At 44.9% G+C, this 27827-nt stretch overlaps 1 protein-coding gene and 2 long non-coding RNA genes across 13 annotated transcripts in view; 1 reads left to right on the plus strand and 2 right to left on the minus strand.

Annotated features, from left to right (window-relative positions):
• Nucleotides 1-341: 341 nt before the first annotated feature.
• Nucleotides 342-16410, minus strand: LOC129208239 (uncharacterized). Of its 8 annotated transcripts, none has more exons than XR_008577733.1 (8): nt 15399-16410; nt 13312-13465; nt 12904-12931; nt 11417-11565; nt 7615-9957; nt 3096-3181; nt 1118-1163; nt 342-860 (listed from the first exon to the last, which is right to left on the minus strand). It is a non-coding gene; the product is annotated as an uncharacterized LOC129208239 (long non-coding RNA). The 8 variants fall into 8 exon arrangements; XR_008577735.1 differs by having other exon boundaries at nt 13312-13400; nt 14834-16410; XR_008577732.1 differs by having other exon boundaries at nt 7615-9399; nt 9861-9957; nt 13312-16410.
• Nucleotides 16411-16620: 210 nt separating this feature from the next.
• LOC129208240 (uncharacterized) lies at nt 16621-19161 on the minus strand. Its single transcript, XR_008577736.1, has 3 exons — nt 19022-19161; nt 18847-18917; nt 16621-17850 (listed from the first exon to the last, which is right to left on the minus strand). It is a non-coding gene; the product is annotated as an uncharacterized LOC129208240 (long non-coding RNA).
• ZEB2 (zinc finger E-box binding homeobox 2) overlaps nt 19042-27827 on the plus strand; it is a 115315-nt gene continuing 106529 nt past the window's right edge. For 3 of the 4 annotated variants that reach the window (XM_054830612.1, XM_054830611.1, XM_054830613.1), the window contains exons 1-2: nt 19042-19183; nt 21847-21984. In XM_054830612.1, coding sequence (XP_054686587.1) covers nt 21912-21984 — 73 coding nt within the window. In that variant the 5' untranslated portion in view covers nt 19042-19183; nt 21847-21911. Of the gene's footprint in view, nt 19184-21430; nt 21737-21846; nt 21985-27827 lie in introns of those variants that run through there. The other variant, XM_054830610.1, reaches the window with a different exon arrangement.

Below are 27827 nucleotides of genomic sequence, written 5' to 3' on the forward strand. Positions count from 1 at the left end.
TCAATACTAAAACCAAAACATGTTTCTTGCAATGAAACCTCAGAATAACTTTTATAATATATTAATACAAGAGATTCATGTGCTCTTCACACCTCTAATAATTGCAGTTAAAATCATAGGTTAAATTCTTACAGCAATTAGATAAATTATATTACAAAAAAAAAAAAAAAGAAAATTCCATACTCATTGCAGTGCACTCAGGTTTTCAGTAACAGAAAGAAAAGTTCTGTTCATCCTAATTCGATAACAGAATGAGTTACATCACCAGTAGCCCTTCAATGCTCTCTATATCACTCATTTATCATGCACTTTTTATTCAGGAACCAGGCTGTATTTTAAAAAAAAAAAAAAAAAAAGTTGTTTCCATATGAAGGCTCATCATGCAGAACATTCACAGCTTAAATATATGCACAGTCATCTCTACTAGTCAGACACCATTTCAGTCCGCTCATCAGAATACACATTAACAAAATGATATTGAGATACAGAAATAGCACACCGCAGCCAGGATTGAAGTATGGGCCATAATACCTACCTCACTGGGATCTAGTAAGGCTTAATTAATTAATGCTTATGAAGCACTATGAGCTCCTCAGATCATCACTTCAATTCATTATCACCCCCATTTGTTTTGTGTCCCACTTTCCCCCTTAAATCAACAGTGAATTTCTTTTGGAAAGTGTGGCGTTTCTGGAGTAATGAAGAGATGAAAGCAGTTGGCGTGATTTGGCCTCGCTGCCTTTGCAGGAGTATAAACGGGAGCGGGAATCCTTCCCCTTCCTTTCTGCTCAAGTCGTCTAGGAGAACGTGAAGCTTCACGGTGTGTAATCCTTTTCTCAGGAAGCCACCCCTGACCAAAGCTGTGTCAAAATGCAACAGGAAAAAGCTGAAGGTAAGAATGTAATGTTAAAGAATTAAGAATTAGCCTGGGAAACTTGCTCACATTTATGTTAATTAAAAATGGGCCTGAGCCACAAAGCTCAGAGGGGGTATGGATGCAGGCACTTGGTTCTTGCCTCATCTCTAATAATTATTAGATACATTGGATGGAAATAGTTGGAAAGAAAATCAATAAGAGAATGAATCAAGAAAATTAATGGCAATTTCAAATACTTACATGTATAGGATTTCACTCAAGGGCGAGACAAGATAAAATTAGTAGTCTGTATTAAAACAAAACAAAATACAGTTTGATCAAACTTCCATTCAGTGGAATCTTCTTTAAAGACTTCAGATTTTGGCATTAAATAATTTGGGTTAAAGAACTTAGCAGAGAAGAAAGAAAATATTATCTGGTGAAACTCCGAGGTTGCTATAGACTTTCAGAGAAGAAACCAGATTAAGACAACAAAATTACTGGTGGAGGAAAAGCTGATAAAGAAGACTAGAATTTGATAATGGAGGAATTTAATTATTCCTGTATTGATTTGTATGATAACTATGTGGAAGCTAACAAAGTTTGTTTGTAGTGGCAATGCTATTAGTCCACTGAGCAGTCAGTAACTATGCTGAGCCCCATACTTGGAGATAGGCATGTATACTGTTATAAAATTAATTTTAATTTAAAAATTTAACTTTAATTGCATTTAATTTCAGTATAACCTTTAAAGTTAATGATAGGGAGTTCAAACCTCACTATCATAAAGATCCTCATAGATTTAGGGATAAATCAATAGAAAACATTCTTATCGAGAAGAGCTTGGGAGATTCACATAGTAAATAGACCCAGGTCAAAAGAACAATTAAGAAAACCCAAATATGTTCTTATTATTCTTTCAAGGAGAAAATCTTGCGAACAATAAAGGAATTGACACAGCCAATGGTGGGGGGAAATGTGCCAAATGCACGTGACAGTGCAACCTGATAGCAGTGAACCAGGAGAAAGAGAATGTGCTGTAGTGGGGGGTGCTTTGTAGTTATTCTGATTAAAAAGTTCTTCTGACCGGACTTCAAAGATGGGACCTCATCTTTCAGGACTTACAAATATAGTTTCTCATTTAGATATTTTTGTTGCTGGCATACCAAACCAAGGGCTTAGCAGTTTATAAATGGAATTGACCTCGTGCAGTCCCATGACCAGAAGACCGGTCTCCAGTTCCATATATTATATATTTAATCACTGTAATATAATCAACATACCTGGGAGCAGGTACTTCAAATCCAGTTCTCCCTCAAGGCAGAAGAGCTCCAGCACAAGGAGAACACAACAACCACTGAAGCCTGTTGAAGCTGAGGTCTTCATGGTTTTGGTCTCCTTCAGACCAATGTTAAAATTGACTGAGTTATCCCATAGGCTGGAGGCACACTGTCATCACCAATTTATGTGAAAGCAAGAACCAGTGTCTGTACAGATGCCTTGTACAACACTGCGGGCTTCTCCTCTGCCATTGAAAGAAAGGTGTCTAACCCCGCTGGGGTGGAGGTTAGGGACCCCCCCACAGGGTTTGGCATGTTCCCAGGCTGCTGAGGAATGCATGCAGAGCCTGTGGGGTCCCCCAAAATTTTCCTGGCTTAAATGAATGTCATTTTGCTTAGCTCTTCCCTTGGCTTGTATAGAAAGCTCAACTGTCTTAGATCCAATTGCCATCACGTGTTTGTGCCACAGGTGAGAAAAGGGTGGTCCCAGGTTGGTCAAAACCTTTCCTATCAATCAGACTTGTTTTCTTATTGATTAAAAAAAAAGATTATTTCTTTTCATGAAAACTAATCTTTCAGGGCAAAACCCAGTTTTCAAGAAAAAAAAAATGGAAAAAATTAAGATTTTCTTTTTCCATGAAAAAATGGGGTTTTTTTGGAACGACAACACTCCACTGCTTGTTCCTTTCTGTGATTTATAAGCACCAGACTAGTTCATGCAAAGTATGGTTGCACTTCAGCAGAGTGACCTGGACACTGCAGGATGCAGAGAGCCCTGTTTCTGGAGGATCGTGGCACCCAAACTACAGCACCTGTTAAATGAGATTATATGAATTCCATCTGGTTTGGTCTTTCCTTTGGTTTCAGTCCAAGAGGAGGGACTATTCTCTGTGTAAAATGTTAGCTTTCCAATACAACAATCAAACGAAGCATGAATCTAATATTAATCAACCACTTACTGTATTTACCAGAAATTGCCAGGTTCATCTTTGTAATGGCAAGTTGTACAGGTGTGAACAGAAATCTGGGAAGGATAGTAAGCATCCTAAAATAGTCAAATAATGGAAAAACAAAGCATAGGAAGTTACTAATCTGAAACAAAATATTATGTAATACATAAAAATTATTAAAACATTAAGAATAGTTTTTCCGGCAGCAAATAAAAACACACTTCTTGAGCTCAAGAAATCCATAAGAAATGTGGATAGAGATCTGTTGTAAGTCAGAGATGTTAAGAAGCATCCCAACAGTCGTTTTGATCTCTTAGCACTGAAGTAAAGCAAGTGCAGTGCATAAGGGTTAACTCCTCAGCTCACATAAATCAAGTTAACACCATTTAAGTTAGCAAAATGTATTCAAAGTCAAATTCATTTACTCCAGCCAAAGATCTGTCCCTAACTCTATCCTTTGCATTTTATTCTGCATTAACTTTTTTAACATATTCAGCTTTAAAGCCCAATATACTTCAATATAATCTCCATTACATATACACACTTTTGTGTACACATGCATATGCAGAGGAATACATACATATAAAATATTTTTTTAAATCATAATATAAACAAATTAACATAACACAATTCATAGCTATGAAAAATAGAATAGGAACGCTTTTTGCAGGATTTAGTGAGGAAACGCGCTGAAAATCGTAATTTGAGTAGAGTCAACCAATGTGGATTTATAAGCTGGAAACCTTGCTCAAATAATTTGTTGGAATTCTTCAAAGATATCCCTGCCAAGGTAGACAAGAAAAATACTATGGATGGTATACAATATGCTTAGACTTTCAAAAGAGTCTTTGATAAGATCCTACGCTGGAGATTACCAGCAAGGTACAGAGCCACCATGTAAACGATAACAAACTTTAATGAACTGATAACGGTCTGAAAACAGCATTCACTGAATGACTTAGAGATTGGCAGTCAATACAGGGTAGTGCTTTGGTCAGGTTAGGAGCTTGTCTCGGTCTCCAATCTATGTAAAAGAATTAAATCAGAATATCAAAGGTAACGTATCAAAATGTGCTGGGGACATAAAAGTTACAGGGGCTCTAGCAACAATTGTCTGACACTGGTTATAAATACAAGATCCAGATCACCAGCAAATGCAGCATCAGCACCGCCAGGAACGCGCTGCTGTGCCGGAGCGCAGAGCTGATAGAGCAAAGTAAACAGGTTTTTCTGATGCAGTGGAAAATGTGAAAGCGTGCTCCACGTGGGCAGAGGGATGGAAAGAAATGGTGGAGGGTGCTACGCAAGGGGGAGAGGGAGACCTAGGTGCTGCTTGGAGAGAAGGGAAGGGCTCAGGGAGGAACTGGAATTCCAGGAAAAGGGAAGGAATAGACAAGAGGACCCTTAGAGTTTTTTAATCCTTAGGAGATTGAAAGTTTAGAAGAGTTTAAAAAAAGAATACTTCTGAAATTTATTTAAAAAAAAAAAAAAAAGAAACATTATACTGCCCCAACTTAATGGATAGGTGTTTGGATAAGACTGACCTTTTATCCCAGGGGTGGCTACCTTATGCTGTTACCATAATGGTCAGATAACAAAGCTTATCCCGTTTCCCTTGAACCCAGCCTCACGCGGTTTTGAGGCACTACCAGTCCCTTTCTGCCCCAAGGGTGACAGACCTGTCCAGAGAAGCTCAGTACAGCCAGCAGACCAGGGGACAGGACAAAAGCCCTGGGGCTCGTTTCTCTGCTGCCATGGCTCAGGTCTGTGTTGGAGGACCTTATCAGACCTCTTGATGCTTTTTTTTTGGAAGCATCGAAGAGATTATGTCTCCCAAATTCCATTTACAAGAGTGTCTCCTCACTGGGAGATGAATTTGTGTTCACTTTCAGTGTGCTCCCTGAAAATGGAGCTGTGTCTCCTAAAACCTGGAGGGGTTTTAGGGACCTAGAGAAAAGTGAAGATGCTAGCTGGGACCCTTGGCCTCACCCCCAGTGGGATTTTTTGACATTCCCCAGGGACCAGGTGGTCCACAAAAGGAAGATGACACAGAGGCAAAGCAAGAACAGGACTCTGAAGTCCAATCATTAGGCCCTTCACTGGATAGAAGGGTATGTCCTCCAATATGTTTTGCTGAAAAATTAAAATGAAGTGAAAAAATTTCTAAACAGGGCTGAATGGACCCACTCCAGCATCTGGGGTTCTTTAACTAAAGACTTCTTAATAGTAATTTTGTGCTTGATGGTAGCTACACAGAATTTCACCAGGTATTTAAATAAAACAGCAGCAGTTAAGAATGGGCTCTGCTCACTGTGGCTCTACTACTTTTCTCAACTTTTACATCCATATCACTTCAAACAACTTGTCCGACACAAGAGCCAAACTCTGTTGGCTTTACTGCTGTATCTACTTCGCTAATTTTAGTGGACCATCTTTCAATAGCAAGACCAAAAAGATTTGGCCTCATGAGCATTTATCAGAATTGTACAAAGAGTAAAATCTCAGCATATTATTATTATTAAATTTTTTACCAATTATTCTCTTTTTTTTTTTTTTTTTAATTTATGAAAGGACCATCACAAAAGAGCAGTCTGACATCGTGGTAGTCACTACGCTAACTTCAGCTTTTGCAAAAGAGGACCTTTGGACTAGGAATGAAAAAACCACAACAATTTAAGCTATGGGTGTTTACAATCCAACGGATGCCATGGGAATTGCCTTTTACATCCCCTGTTGCCCAGAGCAATCCTGTTCAGGCCCAAAGTGGCATTTTCAATTCCTCTTTGGATCACCAGCTCCATGGTAAGGTTGGATTCATTCCTCCAAATTCAAAGGTGGTATTGGGTTTTTTTTAGACTTTTACAAGTTTTTCTTAGTCACTGTGGATCCTGAACATAAACCTGAAGTTTTCTGTGCCTCTTAGATACTGTATGCTGGGGTTTTTTTCACCAGCTGCATGCCCATGTAAAACTGTTTCTTCACCTGCCTGAAATCAAGCAATTTCTCATTTTTCTTTTGTTTCCAAGTTTCTCAAAGTTCCCTGTCCACTCAGTGCTGACATCTTAGTTCCTGAATAAAACCTCAATGTTTCTCAACAGGGTGCAGAATTTCTTCCCCTAAACAATCTCTGCTAGCAGTGCCTCTTTTTTCAGGGGAAAATCTTAAAAGACAAAAAATTTAAAAATCAAACCTTCTGTTCATTGTAAAAGCAAGTTGCTTCCCTAAACAAGAGTGTAGCTAGATATCAGAAATAATTGTACACATATTGTTCTTCTGGGATTTCAACACACTTAAACAACAAATTTATGAGTGTTTTTCAATCTTGCATCACAACGATCTACTTTGCCTGCTTCCCACTTTATACTTCACCCAGATTATTTTTGTTTCACCAGCCTATTGGTCTTTGAAATTTCAAAATCATGCAGGTTTATTTGTGATTTGTGTCTCTTTCCCCATGTTTGTGTTCAGATCTCTAATGGCATTCTCCTTTGAGTAGCCTCAGAGGAAGGGAAAAACCCAGGTTTTTTAAAATGTCGGCATTCTGAGGAAGCATCTGTATGCTAATTTGATCTCAACTTTGCTAGCAGAAAATTTAAAGGGAGATAGTTTTTAATCCATGAACACCAGTTAGCAGTTAGAAATCTTTACGACGTTACCGATTTCTTGGGAGCTTTTTTCCTCCCACTAGCCTCCAAAGCTCTTTCTTGACTTTAAGAGATCATTATAAGATAATACTTGACTACCAAAAGTCCCACTCCACCTTAAAAATTGTACTGAATCTGTCAAACATCAATTTTGAATCAATGTCAATTCAGTATAAATAAAGTGTGATATGGACACTCCAGCAAATGATAGCCTGCAAATCAAAAGAACTGTTATCACACAAGGAACGTGATAGATTTTCTCCAATAATTCCGATTTTGATCACCTTTTCCAGAAAAGAACTTTAGTGACTCAAATAAGAATAAGATATGAAGCAATCGTTGTTTCCAGCTGTTCAAGATGTTTGATATAAATGAAGACTGAGCCTAATCATTTCTAAAAAAGACCTAAACATTAACATTTTCATAATTAGGATGAAAACTAAAGTAGTGGCTGTATCTGGTGAGTTTAAAAGAAAAAAAAAAAAAAAAGACTATGCCAATTAAAAATGAAAGGTCTAAGAATAAACAGTAAATTCACGTAGAGCTATCCAATTCACAGCATAGTAGGCATTATGTTAGATAAAGCCACCGAGAGAACTGAAGTATTAATGAACAGAAGAGATAGCCAGACATGTTTATATAGGCAGACAGGGCTGGAGGATATATCGACAACGTGGGGAGGTGTGTTGTAATAAACTTGAAGAGGGACAGACTTGTTGGGCCAAGTGTCCCTTTCCCGTCCAGGAATTCCTCATGTCCTCATTACCCTTTCACCTCTGGACAGCTGCAATATTAAAATCTGGCTCATGTCTTAAGGAAATTGAGTTTAATGTCCTTAATTTAGTCCCCAGTCCACATATATCCATATCACAAAACAATCATACAATTTGGCTCGACGGCCAGCGTCTGCTCAGGAAAGAGGCCCATCCCGGAATGGCAGGGCTGTTGCAAGGCAAGTCTAAGACCTTTATGGAGCGTGTGTAGCCTGTGTAACGCGTGCATGGTACGCTCACACTTGAGAGAAACCATCTTCTTTTCATTCCTTTGTTGTTCTGGTGTCCTTTGCACATAGCATTTTAATTACCAAAGCAGTCGACATGCTCCTTTATCATGACAGCAGCCAAGTTGGACAAGAACAAATGTTTTGTTTTCTCAGTTTTTCTTCACCTCTAAATGGGCGATAGCCTCAACAAGGAGCGAGTTATGGGCCTGGTTTGGTACGACTCGCTCCTCTCTGAAGCACAGACAAGGGCTGCAGGGTTAGGTGCTCCATCGATAGATGACGTAGCAGAGAAAATATTAGTGGCATGTTTTGGTCCTGGGGATTGATATGCAACGCTCTGAACGCAAAAGTCAACTGCTAAATAGTCTGGAGTCGGAAGGGGCAGAGCAGTTGTGGCGGTGAAAAGATGTGAAGGGGATTAAAATTAATCATCAGAAAGGTTTTGTGTTTTGTGTTAGTAAATCATTTTAACTAATTGATTACATCATATGTCCAGCCAGGCTTCCGATTCGAAATCTTCAGGAATTGGTGGGCAGGGATGTAAAAGGCACTTGTTCTCTTCATCTGGAAAACATCTACATTGCACATTATCCAACACTGTGGGCTTTTTCTCTGTATCTTTCTGTAAGAATATTTTTTTATGCCTTTGTGATGATTTTCTTCCGATCCATTTGCTTACCAACATAAGGAGCATAAAATAGTATGTAGGAACTTGAAGAATATTAGTAGAAACATCAATGTACTGGGTGCATTTTGGGGTGGAAAGAAGGGTGCAAGATGGAGGATAAGTCTGTCAGCTTGAGGCAGAAGCAGCTGATTTGTAAATAACAAAATTGTAGGATTTATTCTTTTTGATGCACTGCACTTTTATTAAAAGAAAATCCCCTGGAAACCTCTGTAAATGGCATGAAACATATAATTAGACTTAGCTTTCTCACTCTCTGCTTATTTAAATGCTCGGTAACTTCAGTGGTGATTCAGTAACAACTGATTTTATAGAAACATCTGACAATGAGAACAAATATTTGCAGTTTTCAATCTCTGCTCTATATTTCTCCCTGCTCACCATGAGGCACGAGAGACAGCTTGCCTTCCTTGTGTGTAGATCAGTGCCGCTTTCTCCACTGCTCCCAGCTCTAACCAAGTCCACTTTCCAACACTCCATATCAGGTGTGGCTTTTCACACCTTGATTCTGACCTCTGAAGTGCTACCCTCTCCGAAATTCTGGACACAGACCTCCCTGATAGCTCCTGTCCTCCCAGAAATGAGTGTCACCACCAGACAGGCTTTGGCATAAGCAGAGACAGCCCTGCCATGCACGGCTGGTGGGTGGGTGGTGGCACAGGAGCTCACGGAGGCACTCACCTGCTCCAACAGCACATATCCAAGGCTGTGCTGTGCTTGAGTTTGTTTTCTTTTGCCTGGGCTCCACCACTTCTGCGCTTTCCCTGCTTGGTAGGGAAAGAGGTCTTGCATGTAGAGAGCCAGCCCAGCAGATTCGTTGATATAAATGAGCTACAAAGTCACCCAGGGTTGACTTTGCTGCCTTGAGCCTCCTCACACGCTCCCACAGCTATCAAAGCAACCTGCGTAGCAAATGCTGGGTCATCTCACTGATTTTGCTTTCACGCTTTGGGGCAGCAATGTTCAGTCTAGTTTATACTCCTGTAAAGGCAAGCAATAGGTAGGAGGATGCCATCTGGATGACTGACACCAAGTCCAACCTCTCCCCCCGGGACCAGCCACCCCAGCTGGTGGTTGTAATGTCCCATTCCCTGCCCACCTTATCTTGGTATCTTCTGGGGAGCACGGTGGGCCTGTTTGCATCTCTGCTGGCTTCAGTGGCATCTACTGCCCATGCCACAGGCAAAATTAAAGGCAAATCATGAATATTACTGTCCTACTACGTGCAGTATGCTGGATCCATGCAAATGTCTTTACTTGTGGGAAAGTGGTTCAGTCAAATTATGGCACAGAGGATAGGGACCCAGAGTTGCAATTCCTGACTTCTGGGAGCTGAGGACATCGATGCCCACAGCAACCCAACCCAGGCTGCCAAAATTATTCTGGAGACCATTTTTCCTCTTCCCTAGTCCAGAATTTGGGAAATCATACCCATTCATCACCTCCTTGTGGTAGGCCCATTGGCTGGTGGACCCACTGGATGAACACCAAACGGTATTGCCGTACTCTGCCTCATGCGTTTTTGCACCCATTTCCAAACTGTCAGAACAAGGGAAAAGAATACAGTCAATATAGTCGCTTGTGAATTTAAAAAAAAAAAAAAAAGATAAAAATAGCCATTTTTAGAGGGTTTCAGGTTGAAGGTTGCTTGTCAGAATCCAAGAAGAGAGCAGCAGTTGTTCTGACACTGTGGTTTTCACATCCTTGTCAGAGATTTGAAGCAGGATAGCTGATGTGTGTTAAAACAGGATGGTAAGGTTTAAAATAGTTTAGATGCTGCCTGGAGCAAGTTTTAAGCGATACAGTAAGCAGCATTGGTAGGAGTGTACATGCACCTAAGACCATCCATGTGGGGAAATGATTTGCTCAAATGCCAGTACCTTTAATGTGATGCTGACCTGGAACACCACAGAGCAAATGACCCAGAGAGGCATCAAGAAATTTCCCAAAAAATATTTTTAAAACATGAATTGGGGAAGGAATGAGAACCTGGAGAAAACTTTCATGGTAAGGAAAAAATGCTCCCTCCTGTTTTTGACAGCTCTAATAACGCAGAGTCTAAGATTTGGGCTTGGAAAGGGGCCAGTTGGCCAAGCCTCCATCCACAGACGAGCTGGAGATGATGCTGATAGAGGGAAGCAAACAGAAGCACTGGCAAGTCCGATGCCACCCCTGACGAAGGGGACGTCTGCCAGTTCGTGGGTAAATCTGCAGTTTAGGTGTGCAACGGTCACTGGGACGTGTGCCTCTGCTTCTCTTGGTATCTAATGCAGTCAGCGGCCGCTTGCAGAACAGCAGCAATTTTCCGGGTATTGGCCAATTCTGTGCACACGGAATTTCTTTGAAAACTATGCTGCAGTATCTAATTGTTTCAAATCATTCGAGCTTTTCTAAATACCTTTGTAACCCCGGTGTTTCTGTAGATTTTGAAATATACAGATAATCTCCTGAAGTCTCAGAGAGAAGAAAATGTTTTCCCTGTACCGATGATAAGAACTAGTTGGGCAAATTGATCAACTCTGAAACTTTTGGACAGCCATCAAAAAGTCAGCTTTGCACCCAGATTCCCTGCCGGTAATGTCACCTCTTTTAGCTTAACTAGTAGTCAGTGGGGAAAATAAAGAGACACTAAGAAAGCCAGGGAAAAGTAAATTTGATCTAGTGCCAAACAGGTAGAACAGGGTTCTGTAATTATATAATTTATATTCACTATTCAGCCTGGTTAAAACAAAACAAAAATTCTCCATGTTCCTTGCTAATAAAGCCACCACAAAGTTGTCCATTGGCCTCACGAAGGCACAACGATATCCAAGGGGCTTTGGCCGATGTTCTCAGTGCCAGATGCCATCACCCCAGCACTGCTGCTGCTCCTGCTGCCCACCTCAACCCCAAAAGGGACCTCTCCCTTTGCAAAGACATCCCTGGCTGCACCTCAGGGATGTCTGCTTTCTCTCCTGCTTTTACAACCAAAAAGCAGAGGTTTAACCCCAATTCCCACCTCATCCTTTTGCAAAGAGCTTGATGCCATCGCCACCACCCTGATGGCCAAAGCGATGGCAGGTCAGGGCACGGGGCTCAGAGCTGGGCCTTCCGTGCTGCAAGTGTTGCTCAAGCTTACGGCTTTTGCTGTTACAAATTCAACCCCCCCTAAAGGAGGGGAAAAAAAAAAAAAAGGAAAGAAAAAAAAATCCGTTATCACTGAGCATATGCAACTGCTAAACATCCTATTCAATATAACTTCAGCCTGTTCTGAGAACTACATTTCACAGTTTCTTTATACAGTATCTGTCTGTCAGATATTGCCCACTAGATTACCATAGTCTACATAGTATACTTCCACCCTAAAAAAAAAAAAAAAAGCACCTTTTGGGAGTATTTTTTACTACCCAGTGTGGAATAAAATAGAGATTAAAAGTTTTTATTTTAATATTACATTTCACACATACTATCTTCCCTATATAAATGACACTAAGCGAATTTAAACACTATAGTGTATTTGTGCCTCTATTTTGGTGTAATTCAATCTGCTAAACATCAATATTACTGCATCAGTTTAAGGTATTTCTAGAGCATCTGTCGCCCTGGTTCCTCAGTATGGCTGCAAAGACCCAATAGCTTATATTCAGAATATTTGCCCTCCCCGTACATTAAAATGTACCACTAAATAAAAAAATCTTAAGAGCTTTCATTTCTTAATAAATCACATTCAGACCTGGCATAAGCAACGGCAACTCCTTGGGTCCCAGTCGGGCATGCTACGAGAATAATTAACCAGTGGTCGTAGGCAGTGGAGCAGAGGCTAGTCCTTTAATTGCTTTATTTTTTTATTTTTTTTTTTATACCTTTTGGGTTACGGTTTTGTCCAGCTGCCCCTTCCTCCTTTCTGTTCCCCATGTGGCTGAGCTGTGCTCATACCAACCCAACACCGAGCAGGGTTGCTCAACGAGCACCATTACTTGCACCTATTTGCTGACCAACTTACAACTGATCTGCAGCTTATGTTGTTCCTTTATCGCCACCGGATAGGAGCGAGAGGGGGGGGTGTCTTGAGGACAATGATTTAAGCATATTAAAATATAACAAGAAAAAAGTGGTGAAGTTTCACTGAGAGGACACAGTAAAAATTTATATAAAAAGTTCTTGATATTTTAAACACCTCAAATTTAAACAACCTTTGGTCTTCTCACTAAGTGTCATATAAACAAGAAGGGAACTCTGTGTATCTGAGATATTTCTTTATGGTTTCCTAGCTTAACCCCACATGGTTTTAAGTAACGTTTTAAGTAATTGCAGGAGACCTTACCACTGTGTTTAAGAAAATGAGGCCTAAATGTGCTCATATCCAAAAGACCCACAGTCTTATTAATGCATATATGCCACGCATAGATTATTAACAGCTTCATAACTAGATAGAAACTTTCATTTCAATAAACGTACTTTTACAACTGCAAAGAAAAAAAAGTTTTGCATTAGGATGTTACTTACTTCATGTCTTTGTCCTGGGAGAATGCGACTAAAGAAACCACATTTAAAATCAGACATTAGATATGCAAATATGTGTTCAGATCAGAGATACAAAAATTATTCAAATGATTAATTATTCATCATAAAAATGTCAATTAATAATTCTGAAGCATAATAGGCATCTTTCTAATGCATCTTCATTTTTCAAGCCTAAATACTGTTGAATCTGTGTTCAATTGCATTCTAACAAGTTTTTAAAAATTCAACAAAGTAAACAAGCAACTATAAACAAAAGTGAGCAGTGAATTTTAATCACTGCCAACTGAGCCAAGAAATGTGTCCAAACTTCAGCAACAAGCCCAGAAGAGAAGGAAAAACATCTACATCTCATGGTGTGGGACAGTGGACAGGGGATGCTCGACCACCGACCTGCCGCCACTTCTCCCGGCTGCCAGAGCCACTCGCTCCTCTCGTGTTCGGGGTGAGAAGCAGGTTTGGGTCCGGCGGATGCTGTTCTCCTGCCGCAGACAGACAGACGTGCGTTGCGGACCAGAGCTGAGCAGCTCTAGGCCATCGAAAGCGACTTTATAAATGACAAAATTAACAAAAACGTATGAGGGAGATTCACTTTTAACGTGCAGGGACTCGCACAAGATTAAATATTACAGTGATCTGCTTGTTAGAAATGCCCAGGGATAGATAAATTAAAGCCAGACAATCTTTTCCCTTGCTTTTGGCTCGTATCCTATCCCTACATGGGTTTTCCGCAGAGGAACTCGAAAACTTTGGGAATGTTGATTCAAAAGGTTTCTTCCCGAATACCTCATCAGCGGGTGGGGGTAGAGTCGTTCCCTGACCCTTTCTTCCTCTCCTCCATGCCCTCTACTCCATGTGGAAAAAAAAAATATATATATATAAAAGGCTTTGCTCTCTAAATTTTAGTTTATAGGGACACCTGTATCGAGCAAAAGTATCCAGCAGCATCTTGGGGCCACATGGGGCTTTCCCCACTCAGAAAAATTATTCCACCCTGTCTTATCTTCTACCACCACAGGTAACTGCAGAAATAATCCTCCCCTGGCATATTTTTTGTTTGGTTTGAGTTGGTTTTGGGTTTTTTTTGCAACCTCCCAGTTTTTTCCCAAGGCGAGGGCAGCTTCTGCACCCCAGAGATCTGTGCCTGAGAAGCAGTCGGCAACCACGGGGAGCTCCGATCTTGCAGCAGCCGTTCCCCCGGCGGAGCAGGGCTGTTGGGGGGGGATGCTCTCCCCAGGCTCGGCTGCAAGTGAGCGCATCTCGTCTGGGTCCCCTGCATGGGGATGTTTAGTCCCTAATGCAGGAAGAGTTCCACGCTTTGGGGAAAATGTTGGAGAGCCCTGGCTATGAAGGACCCAAAGTAAAAGCCTCGGAGCAGCTAACGTATTTTTAGAGGTGTTAAACCTCCGTCTTCACCAGCCTCTAAAATGTATTAGTCGAAACCTATCAGCTAGAGCACCTTTGCTGCTATCCCCCTGATTTTCCTCCTTCCACATGGACAAGAAAACACACTCCCCGTTACTCATCCTACACCAGGGAAAAAGCACACACACCGAAACAAATAAGGCCGTGAATCATCCCGCCAGCCCGTGTCACCAGGTCCCCACAAAGCCACGATGGCAGAAGGTCTCAGCAGAAGACCATGTCCTCCAGGGCCTGCGCCCTGCTGCCCCCCATGGCGGCCGGTCCCCTCCTCTGCCCATCACACCTGGGTGCCTGGGGGGACTCGGGGGGGCTCTCCCCTTTCTCATGGTAATGAGCCCCTGGCAGCAGGATTTGCCCCTGCCTGGCCCTACAGCCCCATGCAGGGATGGGGGGGACATGGGATTATCTCCAGGGGCAGTTATCTCCACCACAATGGGTTTTGGTGGACAAAAGGAAACCCTCTGAGGAGGACGAAGGCAGCTGGCATCACCTGTGGCATCACCCATGGCATTGCTCAGGCAGGTTTGCATCAGGACCACCTGGCCGCCCCCATCACCTCTCTGCATTTCCACATAGGAGAACTCGAAGAAAAGAGGGAAAACCTGCACCCCGAGAACTGCCCTTAAAACCATCTGCAAGGCACAGCGCCGGGTGCCTTACACAAGGAGTGAGCTGGGGTTTGTAAGGATATTTTGGGTCTGTTTGTTTTACACTGATGGGGGGGGAATCTTATTTGTGGAAGTTTAAAACAGAGCAAGGCATAGGCGCTGCGTGGGGATACTGACCGTGAAGGGGCTGGGAGCCGGGCTGCCAGCACCACCCCAATAAAGGCAGGAGCTGTAGACTGTCATTATTTCCATCTCCTAAAGAAGCTGCACGCCTGTTATTAGTTCAGAGCTGGGCAGGAAATCATCGCCTGGATTAAGGTTAAATTCCATCTCAGAAGGGCTTAGCTGATTGCTAAATGCTTATGTCCAGTGTCCAAAAATTAAAAAACAAACAAACAAACAAACAAACAAAAAACCCCACAAAAATAACAAAACACCTTCACATACCACGTTAAAATAACATCTAATAAGGTTGGGTGTTATGCCACTCCTGCGAAGATCAGAGCAGTTTATCGCTCCGATGCAAGCCCTGCTGAGGCACTTCAGAGCTGGAGAAACTGTGAGATTGAGGGCTGAAAGAACAGTCTGCAAAATTATGAATAGGGATTATCTGACAATACCAACATGTTCCTTAAAGCCCTTGAGCATCATCACACCGTCTAAGGGTTTGTTTTTTAGTGTAGCTGCAGATATATATTTTAATGATATAATATCAACGGCACTCCTGCCTATTGCAGGTTAGGCTGCAGCTTCTTTTAATCTCCGGTTCATCCTCTCGTTTTGTAATCTGGAAATGTATGAACAATATGTAAGGTGTTTGTGATGGGATTAATTTATTTTGAGAACTTGTTGGTAATTTGTTGGGTTTTTTTCTTTTTTCTCATATAAAACGTGGGTGACTGGAAATCAAGCGAGTCAGTAATTAGCATTCACTTTTTTCTTTTTCTTTCTTTTTATCATATGCATCTAAATTCAGTTTAGCTCTTTAAGGAATTGCCAGACTGCCCTTGATTTATAGGCAGTGTCTTCTGGATCTGAGAGGATCTAATTCAAATTAATAATACTTGAATCTGATTTCAGGATATTTGCACTGTGCTATATATTTCATTAAGATATCATCACTTTGTGTGTGTGTGTGTGCGTGATACGTCTCCGCATCTACAGGTATATTTAGGCACGGACAAGTCATGCATCGTGCAACAAAATAATGTTGGCATTTAGCGAACAGTGGCAACAAAACTTTTAGGTAACTTATACCAGGGGAAAAAAATATAAATAATAATAAAGAGATTAGAAAACCTTGTTCCCACCTTTGCATAGTTAGGGATTTCAGCGGTAGCAGACCGCCAGGTCTGCAGGCAGATTTGCTTTAAGCCTCTCCGTGGCTGGCAGCCCTGGCGCACCCTCCTCCCGGAGAAGCCAGGCTGGCCGGGCCCCGCGGGCACCCCGCGCAGGCAGGGCGCAGGCAGGGCGCAGGCAGGGCGCAGCCTACCTCCCCCCCACACCCCCACCCCAGACCTGCAGCTCGGGCTTGGACAGGGGGACACCCGGAGCGGGGGGATTTGATGGAAATTTCTCCGACCCCCCGCCATCCGCCGTAGCCGGGGCACCTCGGGTCCCCCCCCGCCGCCGCTGCGCCCTGCCCCGGACACCCCCACCCCCCCGGCCCTGCGCCCGGCTGCGCTGCCTCTCCCCTGCATCCCGGAGGGGCACCCACTCACGTCTAACTCGCAGGGCAGATTTCACTAACAGATGACAAAAAAAAAAAAAAAAATCTCGGTGGCTCTGATGAGCTGCAAAGACACATTGCTGGGGGAGGGACTGTTGGGGGGGGGGTCCCCTTCCTTCCTTTGCGATGCTTAATCGTCAGAAAGGTGTTCTCTGATCAGGATCATTTTGGAGTGCAAGCGCTAGTGCCTAGTGCTCACATTCCAGTTCTTGCTTTAGGCACACGTTCAATGCACAGTTCAAGAGCAGTTTATCTTAGCTTAATGTAAGTAAAAGTATAGTGTCGGATCAGTGTACCATTTGTTTCAGTTTTCTTCAGGAGGGGGAGAAAAAAAAAAAGTGCTGTAATAGATTTAACTCTTGTCAAAGGAGGGAAATTGTTTCGCAGCTCTTTAACACAGCCCTTTGGGCAGCTCCACGTTTACCTTCGGAAAGGACCGTGCGAGTAGGCAAGATGTGAAGTTTATCTTTGCATTGAGATTATTTCGAGCTCTTTTAGAGGAAGAAACGGCTGCGGGTTGTGCTGGGAGTTGAGCAGGAGCGGATCGAGGCTCAGCCATATCAGCCCCCTTTGCAGATAAACGCCCTCGCTCAGCATCCCCAGCTCGGGCTGCCTTTACTTACTTCGATGTTAGTTCTCAATTACGTGCAGTGTAAACCAGCTTTTTGATTAACAAAACAGCAGAGCATTGGTTAAGAACACTTAAACTTAAAAAAAAAAAAAAAATCCCCTGGGAAGTGGGCTCTGAATTGGTTAATAATGTGCAGTACTTGCTAAATTGCTGACTTCCAGATGTGGAAAATATCTTTCTTGTTTAGGACCTACGTAACCTGATTGGATTACGACAGAAGCGTCACATTGGAAGGCTTTTGAGTGATGATTTAATTAACCATACAGTAGAAAGCTGTATTTGCCAGGAAACCCCTTCCATATTTGCATAACCAATCCCTTCAGTGCAAAGGTGGAGTCTGGGTTTCTTTTTTTTCCCCCTTTTTTTTTTCTATATGTAATTTTATTTTAATTTTAATACTTGAAAAAGGTGAAAAACTTGTAACCTCCCTGAAGTTCAGTCCCACGCGTTACTCGTCCGGCGCTGTCTCTCTGCCCATCCAGCTACTTCCAAGGGAGAGCAGAGCCAGGAAGAGAGCCCATCTCACCCCTGATCCATATCTGTGAACAAAACAGATAGACTGTAAGATCTCAGCACGTTGTTGGTTTTTTTTTTTTTCATCAGATTTAGCTGACTATTCAAATAACCTGGATGTGTGCTGAAATGAAAAGGGGGGAAAAAAAATGCCCCAAAAGAAACGCGTTAAGGATAAAAATAAAACAGCACTAAAACGAGCAGGAGTCAGCCAGGAGCTTATTTGCAGTGCCCGAACAGAGTTTAGTTTCTAGGCTTTATGTTAGGGTAAGTTTTCCCCTCCGCAAGAGGCGAGAGCTCCGAGAGGGGCTGGGAACCGGGACGGTGCGGAGCGCCGTGCGCAGGATGCGGCCCCCAGCCGGCTCCGCGGGCGGGCGAGGCGGGGGGGATCCCGCCGGAGGGGGCGGGGGGGCAGGGATCCCGCCCGGGAAGGGGGGGAAACCGGCAGGGATCCAGCCTGGGGGCAGGAGATCCGGCGGGATCCTGCCGGGGGGGGGGAGGGATCCGGCACAGATCTCGCCTGGGGGCGGGGGATCCCGCCTGGGGGAGGGAAGGGGGTACAGCCGGGAGGGGGGCAAGACACGCACCCCAGGGGGGTAGGAGGGCAGAAGATGCAGCCGGGGGGGGGGGGGTGGCAGTGGTACACCCCGGGGGGAGCAGGGACGCACCCCGGAGGGTGACAGAGGATGCACGGGGGGGGGAAGAGGATGCAGCCGGGGTGGGGGGCAGGGGATGCAGCCCCCGGGGGAGGAGGAGGGGGGGGGGATTTGCAGTGCCGGGGCGCGGTGAGTTTCCGCGGGGCGCCGCGGCGGGGTGAAGGCGGCGGGGCGCGGCGGGGCGCGGAGAGGCGCGGAGAGGCGCGGAGCGGCGGGGCGGGGGGCGGGCGCGGGGCGGGGGGCGGGCGGGAGGAGGTGGAATTGCATTTCTGCCGCTAAAGCGTTCGCGGAGACTTCAAGGTATAATCTATCCCAGATCCTTTCCCAGAGAGAAACTTGGCAATCACGTTTCCACATGATGCTCACGTTTGGTGCTCTTCAATTATCCCTCCCCACAAAGATAGGTGGCGTGTGTTTCAGGGTCTCTCCTCTCGCTCCTACAGAAAAGAAAAAGAAAAAAATGTCATTAGAAGAGGCGTAACACGTCAGTCCGTCCCCAGGTTTGTGTTTCCTGGAGTGGCAGAAAGAGATCAGTCCTAACCTGCCCAGCAGGAATAACGGTCCTTCCGACAACTCTTTGCAAGGCTTTTTACAATTTCTTCAGGAGCTGCATCTCCCTTCACCTTTTCTCCTCCACTTCGCGGCTTCTTCATGCTTTTTCTTCTCACCATTTCTGGCCAAAACTACAAACAAGACTTCTCAGGTAGGTTCGGAATTTAATACCATTTTCTCATCTTTTTTTTTTTTTCCTCCCTTTCTTTTTTCTCACACTACCTCACGCTCTAGCGAGCTTATTTAATTTCGATAGTATTTTATTTTAAGCGTGTTGGCTTCTTTCTGGCTTGTTTATACTTGGGGTGAAAAACCTTCTTTTTATTTTTTTTTTTTTTTTTAACCGAAACCTGAAGTCACTTCGGTACCGCTCCGGGAATGGGCGAGCAGTTTCGGGGCGCTCGGAGCTGTGCCACCACCACCCCTACTCCCCTTACCTGTCAGCCAGGTACGGGAGGTGCCTTTTACAACGCAGCAGCAAAAGTTTTAGTGCTAGGAAGGGACTCCATCCTCCTGAAAAAAAAAAAAATAATCCCCCCACCCACCTCCTGCTCTTTTTATTTCAGGTTTCACATCTTAGCCCAGAAAGTTTGCAGGTACCTGTTAATGCTTTGCACACCCTGAGCCTCTGAGCCTGCAGAGCCAGCCCGGCCGGGCACCGCTGGAGCCCCAGCCCCGGGCAGGGCTCCCCGGCGAAGGATGTGTTTCCCCAAACAGAAAGTTTGCTGTTTTGTCTGCTTAGTTAGTTTCATTTCTTTATTTTATTTTGTGAAGCTTGGTGAAGTAACACCTTAGCTTCTGGGATCCTAAAGCAAGAAGTGAAAGTACTGACTGGAACTTAAAAGTCGTTTACCAAAAAGCAAAAAAAAAAAAAAATACAAAAAATTTAGAAAAGCTAGCCGGTCCTCTGGGAAGAAAAGTGTTCTCGAGATCTGCAGGTTTAAAATTAGTGACAACTTTTTGCGGGAGGCTGAAGAGCAGGGAAGGTAGTGAAACGCATTTAAAACAATTCACCATTGGTCGTTTTGCATTAAAACGCCAATTGCCGAGGCAGGCTAAGGGTCCCGGCTTGCCTCGGTTCCTATCCTCCCCTCTCCGCTACATCTCCCGGTAGATCTGCCACGGTGATGCCACCATTGCCCACTCCAGGATCGGGGAAAACTGGCAAATACTAAAGTTTCTAGCACATTTCTCAGTCTCTTCCTTACTCAGCCACATACATCCACATCCACAGAGCCACCAATTCACTCTGTCCAGGCGGAATCCCAAGCAGGAGAGTGTGAGTAAACACGCTGACCCTGCACACACTCTCTCAATATTCCCATCCTCTTACCTGCTCGGAGATTATTTTATTTTATTTTATTTTTATTTTATTTTATTTTAGCCAAGCAGGTTTTATAACCGCAAATGTCTGAGAATAGAGTTCAGGCAGAATAAAAAGACCTAGCAGCAACACACTTCACTGTTCAGTCCTAGTGTGAAGCTCCAGCAAAGTAAAAAGACACAAGGAAAAAAAAATAAAAAGGAAAAGGAAAAAAAAAAAAGCCTACTTTGCTACAAAAAAGATTTTAAAATATTGTTGAGGCAGGTAATATTTTGGGGGGTTTTGTGTAAAACTCCCAGTGCAGGAGAAGACAATAGATGCGAAGGCGAGGGTGGGATCCTACTCAGGAGAGCAAGGGTTAATTGCCCTTGTTTTACAGTTTGCATCTGTTACATCTTTTATAGCCCCCTGTTTAAACTAATCCTCAAGTCAAAGCATCTTTAAAGCTACAGCATCTTCTTCGAGATGGACTGAGTTTCAGGAGCGTTCTTGCAGCAAAGCAAATGCTCCTGCCCTCTCCCTTTGACAGATAGAGCCTCCTGCACAGCCCGAGCACACAGGCACACAGTAGGTCCACAAGTTTACAAGTTTAAAAAAAAAAAAAAAAAGAAACAACAAAAACCCAACTGAAAGCCTGAAAACTCTGACAGCGGTAGTTTTGATTTCTGTTTCTTTTCTGGGGAAAAAGAAAAAAAAAAGCAAAAAAAAAAAAAAGCACTCTGGAGCTTTGTTTAACTAAGGGGCAGGGGAAACCCTGAATATTGTCAAACTGACTAAAAAGGTGACAGAGGTTTATAATTACACTCCTCGTTGTTAGGGGGAGGGGGAGGTCTCCGTGCTGTGCTTTACCCCAAAAGGACAGGGGAGAGCCATGTTTCCCTCTCCTCTGATCACTTGTCTGGAGTGCACTTTGGGGGGGAAAAAAAAAAAAAAAAAAAAGAAGAAGAAATAAAGGCAGGAGAAGAAGGAGAGAAAGCTAGCATTTCGTGTGAAAAGAAGTTCTAATGTCAAATTAAAGTACTTTTAGGAGGAAATGGTCCGCCTAGCATTGAGTCAAACAGCCTACTGTAAAAGCTGTGCATTCCCTCATACGGTCATGAGTTATGACTCATTTGAGATGTAATTCTTGTCTGTCTCTGATCTGCTTTGCTGGTGCAATACACACACACACGCACACACACGCACACACACAGGGAGAGAGGCACACACACGCGCGCACACACACACGCTCACGCAGACACACACACACACACACACACAGAGAGACAGACCAAAAATAAATAAATAAATAAATAAAGAAGAAATCTGCCCGGCTGGGGAGAGAGGGGGGAGCCCGCTCCGTCTGCGTCCCACCTCCCCCGGCACGGCAAACCTCGCCGTGTGCGTGGATGGGTTCTTTTTCGGGTGCAAATTCGGGTCCCCGTTGGCGCCCTGCATTTAAATGGGATATACCAATGCCCACATTGTTGCTGTGTTTGGTTGTTACATAGAGTCTGCGTGCTGCTGAATCAGGGAGTCGAGTCCATGCGAACTGCCATCTGATCCACTCTTATCAATGAAGCAGCAGATCATGGCGGATGGCCCCAGGTGTAAGAGGCGAAAACAAGCCAACCCCCGGAGGAAAAACGGTAAGCGGCCCCCCCAAGCAAACTTTTCCGGCCGGTTCCGCCGCGGCGAGGGGGGGGAAGCCGGCCGCAGGACGGGGAGGGCGGGGAGGGAGGGGGGGGAACGACGACGGGGACGGCGCCCGCCCGGGCGGCAGCGGCGGCGGCAGCGGCGCCCGCCCGGGGCTCGCCGCCCTCCGCCTCCCCTGCGCGGCGGCGGGGCCGTCCCGCGGAGGCGGCGGGGGCTGCGCGGCCGCGGGGCGCCGGCGGAGTGTTGGGGGGGGAGAGGGGGGGGAAGAGGAGGATGAGGAAGAAGGGAAGGGAGGGGGGGGGTAAGCAAGCGCGCCGCCGCCGCGCCCCAAAGTTTGTTGCGCGGGCGCGGAGCGGACGGGCCGCTGCCCCGCGGCGGCGGAGCGCGGCCGGCGGGGCGGTGGCGGCCCGGTTCGTCCGCCGCTTCCCGGGTCGCTCGGGCGCTGTCAGGGTCGGGGAGCGGAGAGGCGCGGAGCTGGGGCGGTGGGAGGCGCGGAGCGGCGCGGAGCGGGGCGGGCGGCGGGAGGGCAGCCGGCCCGGCTGCTGGCCCTGGGAAAAAACCCGGCAGCGTGAGAACCCCGAGGCAGGCTGGCACCGAGTTAGCGACTCTCTCTTTTTTTTTATTGTTAGGGACTCGAAAATGAAACTTCCTCCTCCCTAATAATTAATAATACTAATGAGTTTGGTGCCCAATTGTCCATAGTTGCCCTCTCCCCCGGTCTCCGCCGGCCGCGGAGGGCCGGGGCTCAGTGGGACGCGGTGTTCTGGGCTGATTTCACATTTGGCAGCTTTCACTGGTGTGGGTCTCTCTTTCTCCGTCTCTCCCCGTCCCTCCCTTAGTTTCTTCCTTTCTCCTCCGGCTGATAGTCTCTCCCCCACCGGCAGCCTCCCCCTCCCCACCCGCAGCCCCTCGCATGGCCATCCCGGCCCCACTTTCAACAACTTTCCTCTCGAGGAGCCGGAGGAAGGAAGATATTTGTGTGAACCTGAACCCGTGCGCTTATAGCTCAGCTACTTCATTTAAGTGGAGAGGTGGAAGGGGAGGGGGGGGGTGGGGGGGGGGGGGGACGACAACAACAACAAAAAAACCCACAAAGACAAGAGAATGTTGATTAGAAACAAATGATCCTGCCCCCCCCTTCTCTCGCTCTCTAGGTTGTGAGTGTGAGTGCGTGTGCGTGTGTGTGTGTGTGTGTCTTTTTCTTGTTGTGGTGGAGGCGTCGAGCCATATGGGGGAGTGATAGAGGAATTTTAGTCAGAAACTGTTCGTTATGTTACACTGGCTTTTCCCTTTGTGTTGTCTTTGATCTATTTGCTTGGCTTAGTATTACAAAAAAAAAAAAAAGAAAGAAAAAACCCAACTAAAATAATATATTCCGAGCAGCTTCCCAAGGATCCGTTCCTTGTTATCTTTTTTTAAAGTCTCTCCCCCTCCACCACCACCCTTTACTCTTGTGTCTGTCATTATTTAAGGTGGTCCTCACAGAGGAGACCTCCCCTTCCCCTCATCTCTGGGTAATTTAGTAGACATTAAAATTACACGTAATGTTTCCCTCTCCTCTCTTGTGTTTCCTCTGTTCTTTTTATTAAATGTTGGTTATTGATTTTCTAAAATCAATGTCTGTTGTGGGGCTTTTTTCCCCTTACAAGTATCTAAAGCACGTTGCTGATCCACTGGATAACAAAAGCTTTGTGTCAAGTAGCCTTTTTTCTTATGTTAAACAGTCATTTTTGAGAGAAAAAGAGAATGAGATTTAAAGCAACGCATCCAGAAGTGCTCTTTTGCAGTAAAGAATATTCTGAGTGTTTGAGGGGGTTTTATTCTTCTTCAGCCTCCTTGCTTTTTCATACAAGATTATTAGTTTAGCGTGTTAAACCCATCACATGCTCTGTGATGAGGGATGCGTCTACGTGTTTAATATTTTTTCAGCACGATTTGAGTCGCAACCCACCCCCCCCCCCCGGCCCCCACCCAAAATAAAAAGCTGGATGCCTCTGTTTGCCCAGGACACCAGGACTGTAGCCTGTACGCCCTGTTATTGCAGCCAAGTCTTTAGGAACACGTATGGACCGGGATGGCACAGATTCTTGTTGCTCCCATGCAAAAGTGTGTTTTCACGGAACTGCACTAACTTGGGAAGCCACCACACTTGGGAGTAGAAAGTTTAATTGCGATTTTTAAGGTAACCACTTAAAGATCCTGCAAACTTCATGTCAAGTGTGTGCGCTGGTTAAGCGAAGGACTAACTTCTCCCTTCAGTGGCTTGCTCTGGCCAAGACCGGGGGGGGTGGGGGGAATAATTCTTGACTTTCTGTCTGTGCACTCTTTTCTTTTTGTGCTCCGTAATTTGTTTCTTTCATTCATTTCTGAGTGAGAAATTTCCTGGTTCTGAGAAGCAGGTAGACGAGCGAGGGTGGGTTTGTTTAGGGTTGGTGGGGTTTTTTTTTTTTTCATTTTCTCTTTCTCGACAAGCACGTATCCAATGCCTTTCCCGTTGGGAATTGCCCAGGATTTATCTGGACTGAGTGGATTTTTCTTCTTTCCTGGATTCGTGGAAAAGATGTCACTTCTGAGCTTGTGTCTTTGCTGATAACACCAGAAACGGTGATGCTTATCGAAATTAGACAGAAATTCCTTAGAAACGCAGCAGAACCAAAATAAAATTTAAAAGCCACCAAAAAAAAAAAAATAGATGGTCATCAAGGAAGCTAGGGAAGTGTGAGTACAATCACCTACAAATTACAGACGGGGAGAAAACAGAATAATCCAACTAATGCCTCAGTGGGCTCCACGCCTGTGTGCGTGTCTCTGCCTGTGTGCGAGGATGGGCAAGGCTCGGGATTAGATAGCGGGGCTGGATAAAATTACGGCGGAGCTAAATAGGGTAGAAAGGAAGAAAGCTCGGGATTTTCCAAGATAACGGGGTTTGATCAGAGCTGCTGGAGTGAAGGAGAGGTGTGCGGAGCGGGGGGAGGGGGCTGAGAGAGGCGATATGGAAATCAATGAGGGGTGAGCCCCCCCGGGGGGGGGGGGCAGGACGGAGGATGGGAAGGAGAGGACCCCGAAAGCGGGGCGGGGGGGCGGGAGGTGCGCGGAGCGGCAGCCCAGGAATGCGGCGGCGCTCCGGGAAGTTCAGTCAGATGATTCCCAGCGCCTGACTCACTTCGCGGCACTTTCACTCGGGAGAGAAGTCGCGGCAAAGGAGGAGGAGGAAGAGGAGGAGGAGGAGGAGAGGGCAGCGAGCCCCCTTTCCGCACGGGCGCCCCGCGGAGGCGGGGGCTGCACTGGCGGCCGGTGCGGTGCGGAGCGGTGCGGAGCGGTGCGGAGCGGTGCGGAGCGGGGGCCCGGGCAGGCACCGCTGTCCGGCCGGCCGAGCGCCCTGCCCTGCCATGCCTCAGCAGATGAGCCGCTTCTCTCCTTGTTGTTGTGGTTTGGCGTTTGTTGGGTGGGGTTTTTTCTTTCCCTTCTTTCCCTCTCCCCCCCTCAAAAATCAAAAAAATAAAATTAAAATCCCCAGGAAGGAGGGGAAGGAGGGAGGGGGGAAAGTTGGACCTAATTTACTCCAAAGTTTCAGTAAACAGCTCTCTTTGATTCCTTTGCCATCTCGCTTCCAGTTGTAAAGAAAAGGGAGAAAGTTCAATGCTTTCAGGGCGTCTGATCCGAGGGAGAACACAGACCAAACAAGCAGACACGATTATACTTGCTCAGAGCCTTTCCCCAAAAGATACCCACGCACCCTCCTTTCGGGGATGCTGGGGAAAGGGGGGGGAAAACCTCCTTCACTTCCCACTTGAAAAAGAGAAGGGGAAAAAAAAAAAAAAAAGCCCAAGCCTGCCTGCTGCCTTTAGTGAGTGGGAAGTGAGGCTTGTCTTCCCTGCCTGGAGAAGTTTGGAGGTAGCTAGACTGAGGCTCGGGTGTGAGGAGGAAAGCTGCTTTTTGTGAAATTCAGGTGGCACAAGGCAGAGCGGGCATCTGGGAGCGCTCCTTTTCCCGGGGACCTCTCCAGGGCTGGGAATCCGTTTCGAGGAGATTACTTCGAGAGTTGGTAACTGGGTAGGGAGACAAATGTACTACCTCCAGAAAAGCACCTGGAGATAGGTATTAAAAATTAATGCAATAAATGCGAGTGACCAGGGCGTAATGATTATCTAGCTACATTTTCTCGGAGCAGATTCATGTCCAGACTGAGCTGTGACATGGAGCAGAGGAGGTTGTTTTCTGTGTCAAGACTGATCTATTTATTTTATTCTGAGTTTCGAGAAACCAAGCGAATTTGGAGATTAGTGCCTGATTTACTGTTTGCCATTTGTGACCATTCGGTACTTACTGGCTTTTGCTTATTGCACATGCTTCGCAAGGAAACTTTGGGGGGAATTTTTAATTGCTGTAAGAAAATACATTTTTGTGCCTGGAAAAGGCATATTTGAATAGGAGGAGGGAAAAAAAAAAAGGAAACCATTACAAGTTAATTATCGATAATTATACATAGCCAACTTCCCAAGGTAGGGAAAATATATGGAAGACTGAGATACAAGCTCTCAGGACATACTGGTAATATTCCCCAAGAAAAATGTGTGTCTCCCTTTAGAGTGGAAAGAAGGGTGTTGATTCTTTTACAGCAGCCCCACATTCATTCCAAGAAATAGGAAATTCTTCGCCTCACAACAGTTTTTGGCATCTGCATTATCCCAGTGCTTTTAAGGTGCATTTTCTCCTCTGTGAAAGAGAACTCTTTGTCCTTTTTTTCTCCAAGACCATGGCTTCCCAAGGTAGACACTATTTTGTGCCTGTCACATAGAAAGGGAGTGCAGGTTTGCAGTGCTCACAGACAATTGATTGTCTGCCCTAATGTGTTTCATTTACATGTTTATAACGTCAATAGTGCTGGGGTGTCCACTGTACCATTCATTCCAGCATTCCCACAAGGGTGCAATTGTCTGAATGGCCAAGTCAGACACCTTTTTGATTGCTCTTTAGTTGTCTTTTTAGAGTATAGAGAAAAAGGAGAGAAATCTGTGATGCAGAAACACTAGTTGAAAATATTTCAGAATTAAACGTCACCATTAAAGCAGATGTGAGCATTAGACAAACAATATATTTTAACTAAGGTTCTGAAGGTGGAAACAAATTCAGAATAGTGGGGATGGTTACTGCACGCAACACCCAGTCCTGCCTCTTAATTTTTTTAGGCTTTTTTTTTAATGATTTCTCGTTTTCATTTTCATTTCAGCCCCTGTAAATGCAGCCACCTCCTAACTCTTTGTATGTTTAACTGTAATTTGCGATTTTTTTCCTATATATTTACATATCTCTGTTTATGCCAACAGCGTCAGCTAACCACTTGGAAAGTCTATTGAGAGAATATTTAGGCTGTGAGAAGTATAAACTTTTTTTTAATAAAAAAAGTAAGATCCAAATATTTCTTCATCAAGCGTTTTTAATGAAAAAAATGACAATGCCTAGACTTCTTCTGGAGGCAGTTTAACTTAAATAGCTGTGTACCAAGTTCTCATGCCTGCGGTTACCATCGTCTTGCACTGTGAGCTTTCAGCAAAGTGTTTCTAGGAGTTTTCAAGTCAATAAAAGATTACTTTTTAAGGTGTGCTGTGCTGTTTTGATATGCCACACTGTCCTTTATCATTGAAGTTGCTTCTGAGGGAGGCAAGAAACGAGTGCTCGTGTTTCATATCCGAATAAATAAGCCACGCAGCTTACTGAAACTCATATACAGAGATATACGTATACATGTGTATACACCTAAGCATGCGTATATCGTATAGACATAGATATGGTATGTATAGGTACGCCTAAAAATAACGGTTCACATTTCAGACTA

Source organism: Grus americana, chromosome 6 (assembly GCF_028858705.1).
Source record: "Grus americana isolate bGruAme1 chromosome 6, bGruAme1.mat, whole genome shotgun sequence".
NCBI classification, from domain to species: domain Eukaryota; kingdom Metazoa; phylum Chordata; class Aves; order Gruiformes; family Gruidae; genus Grus; species Grus americana.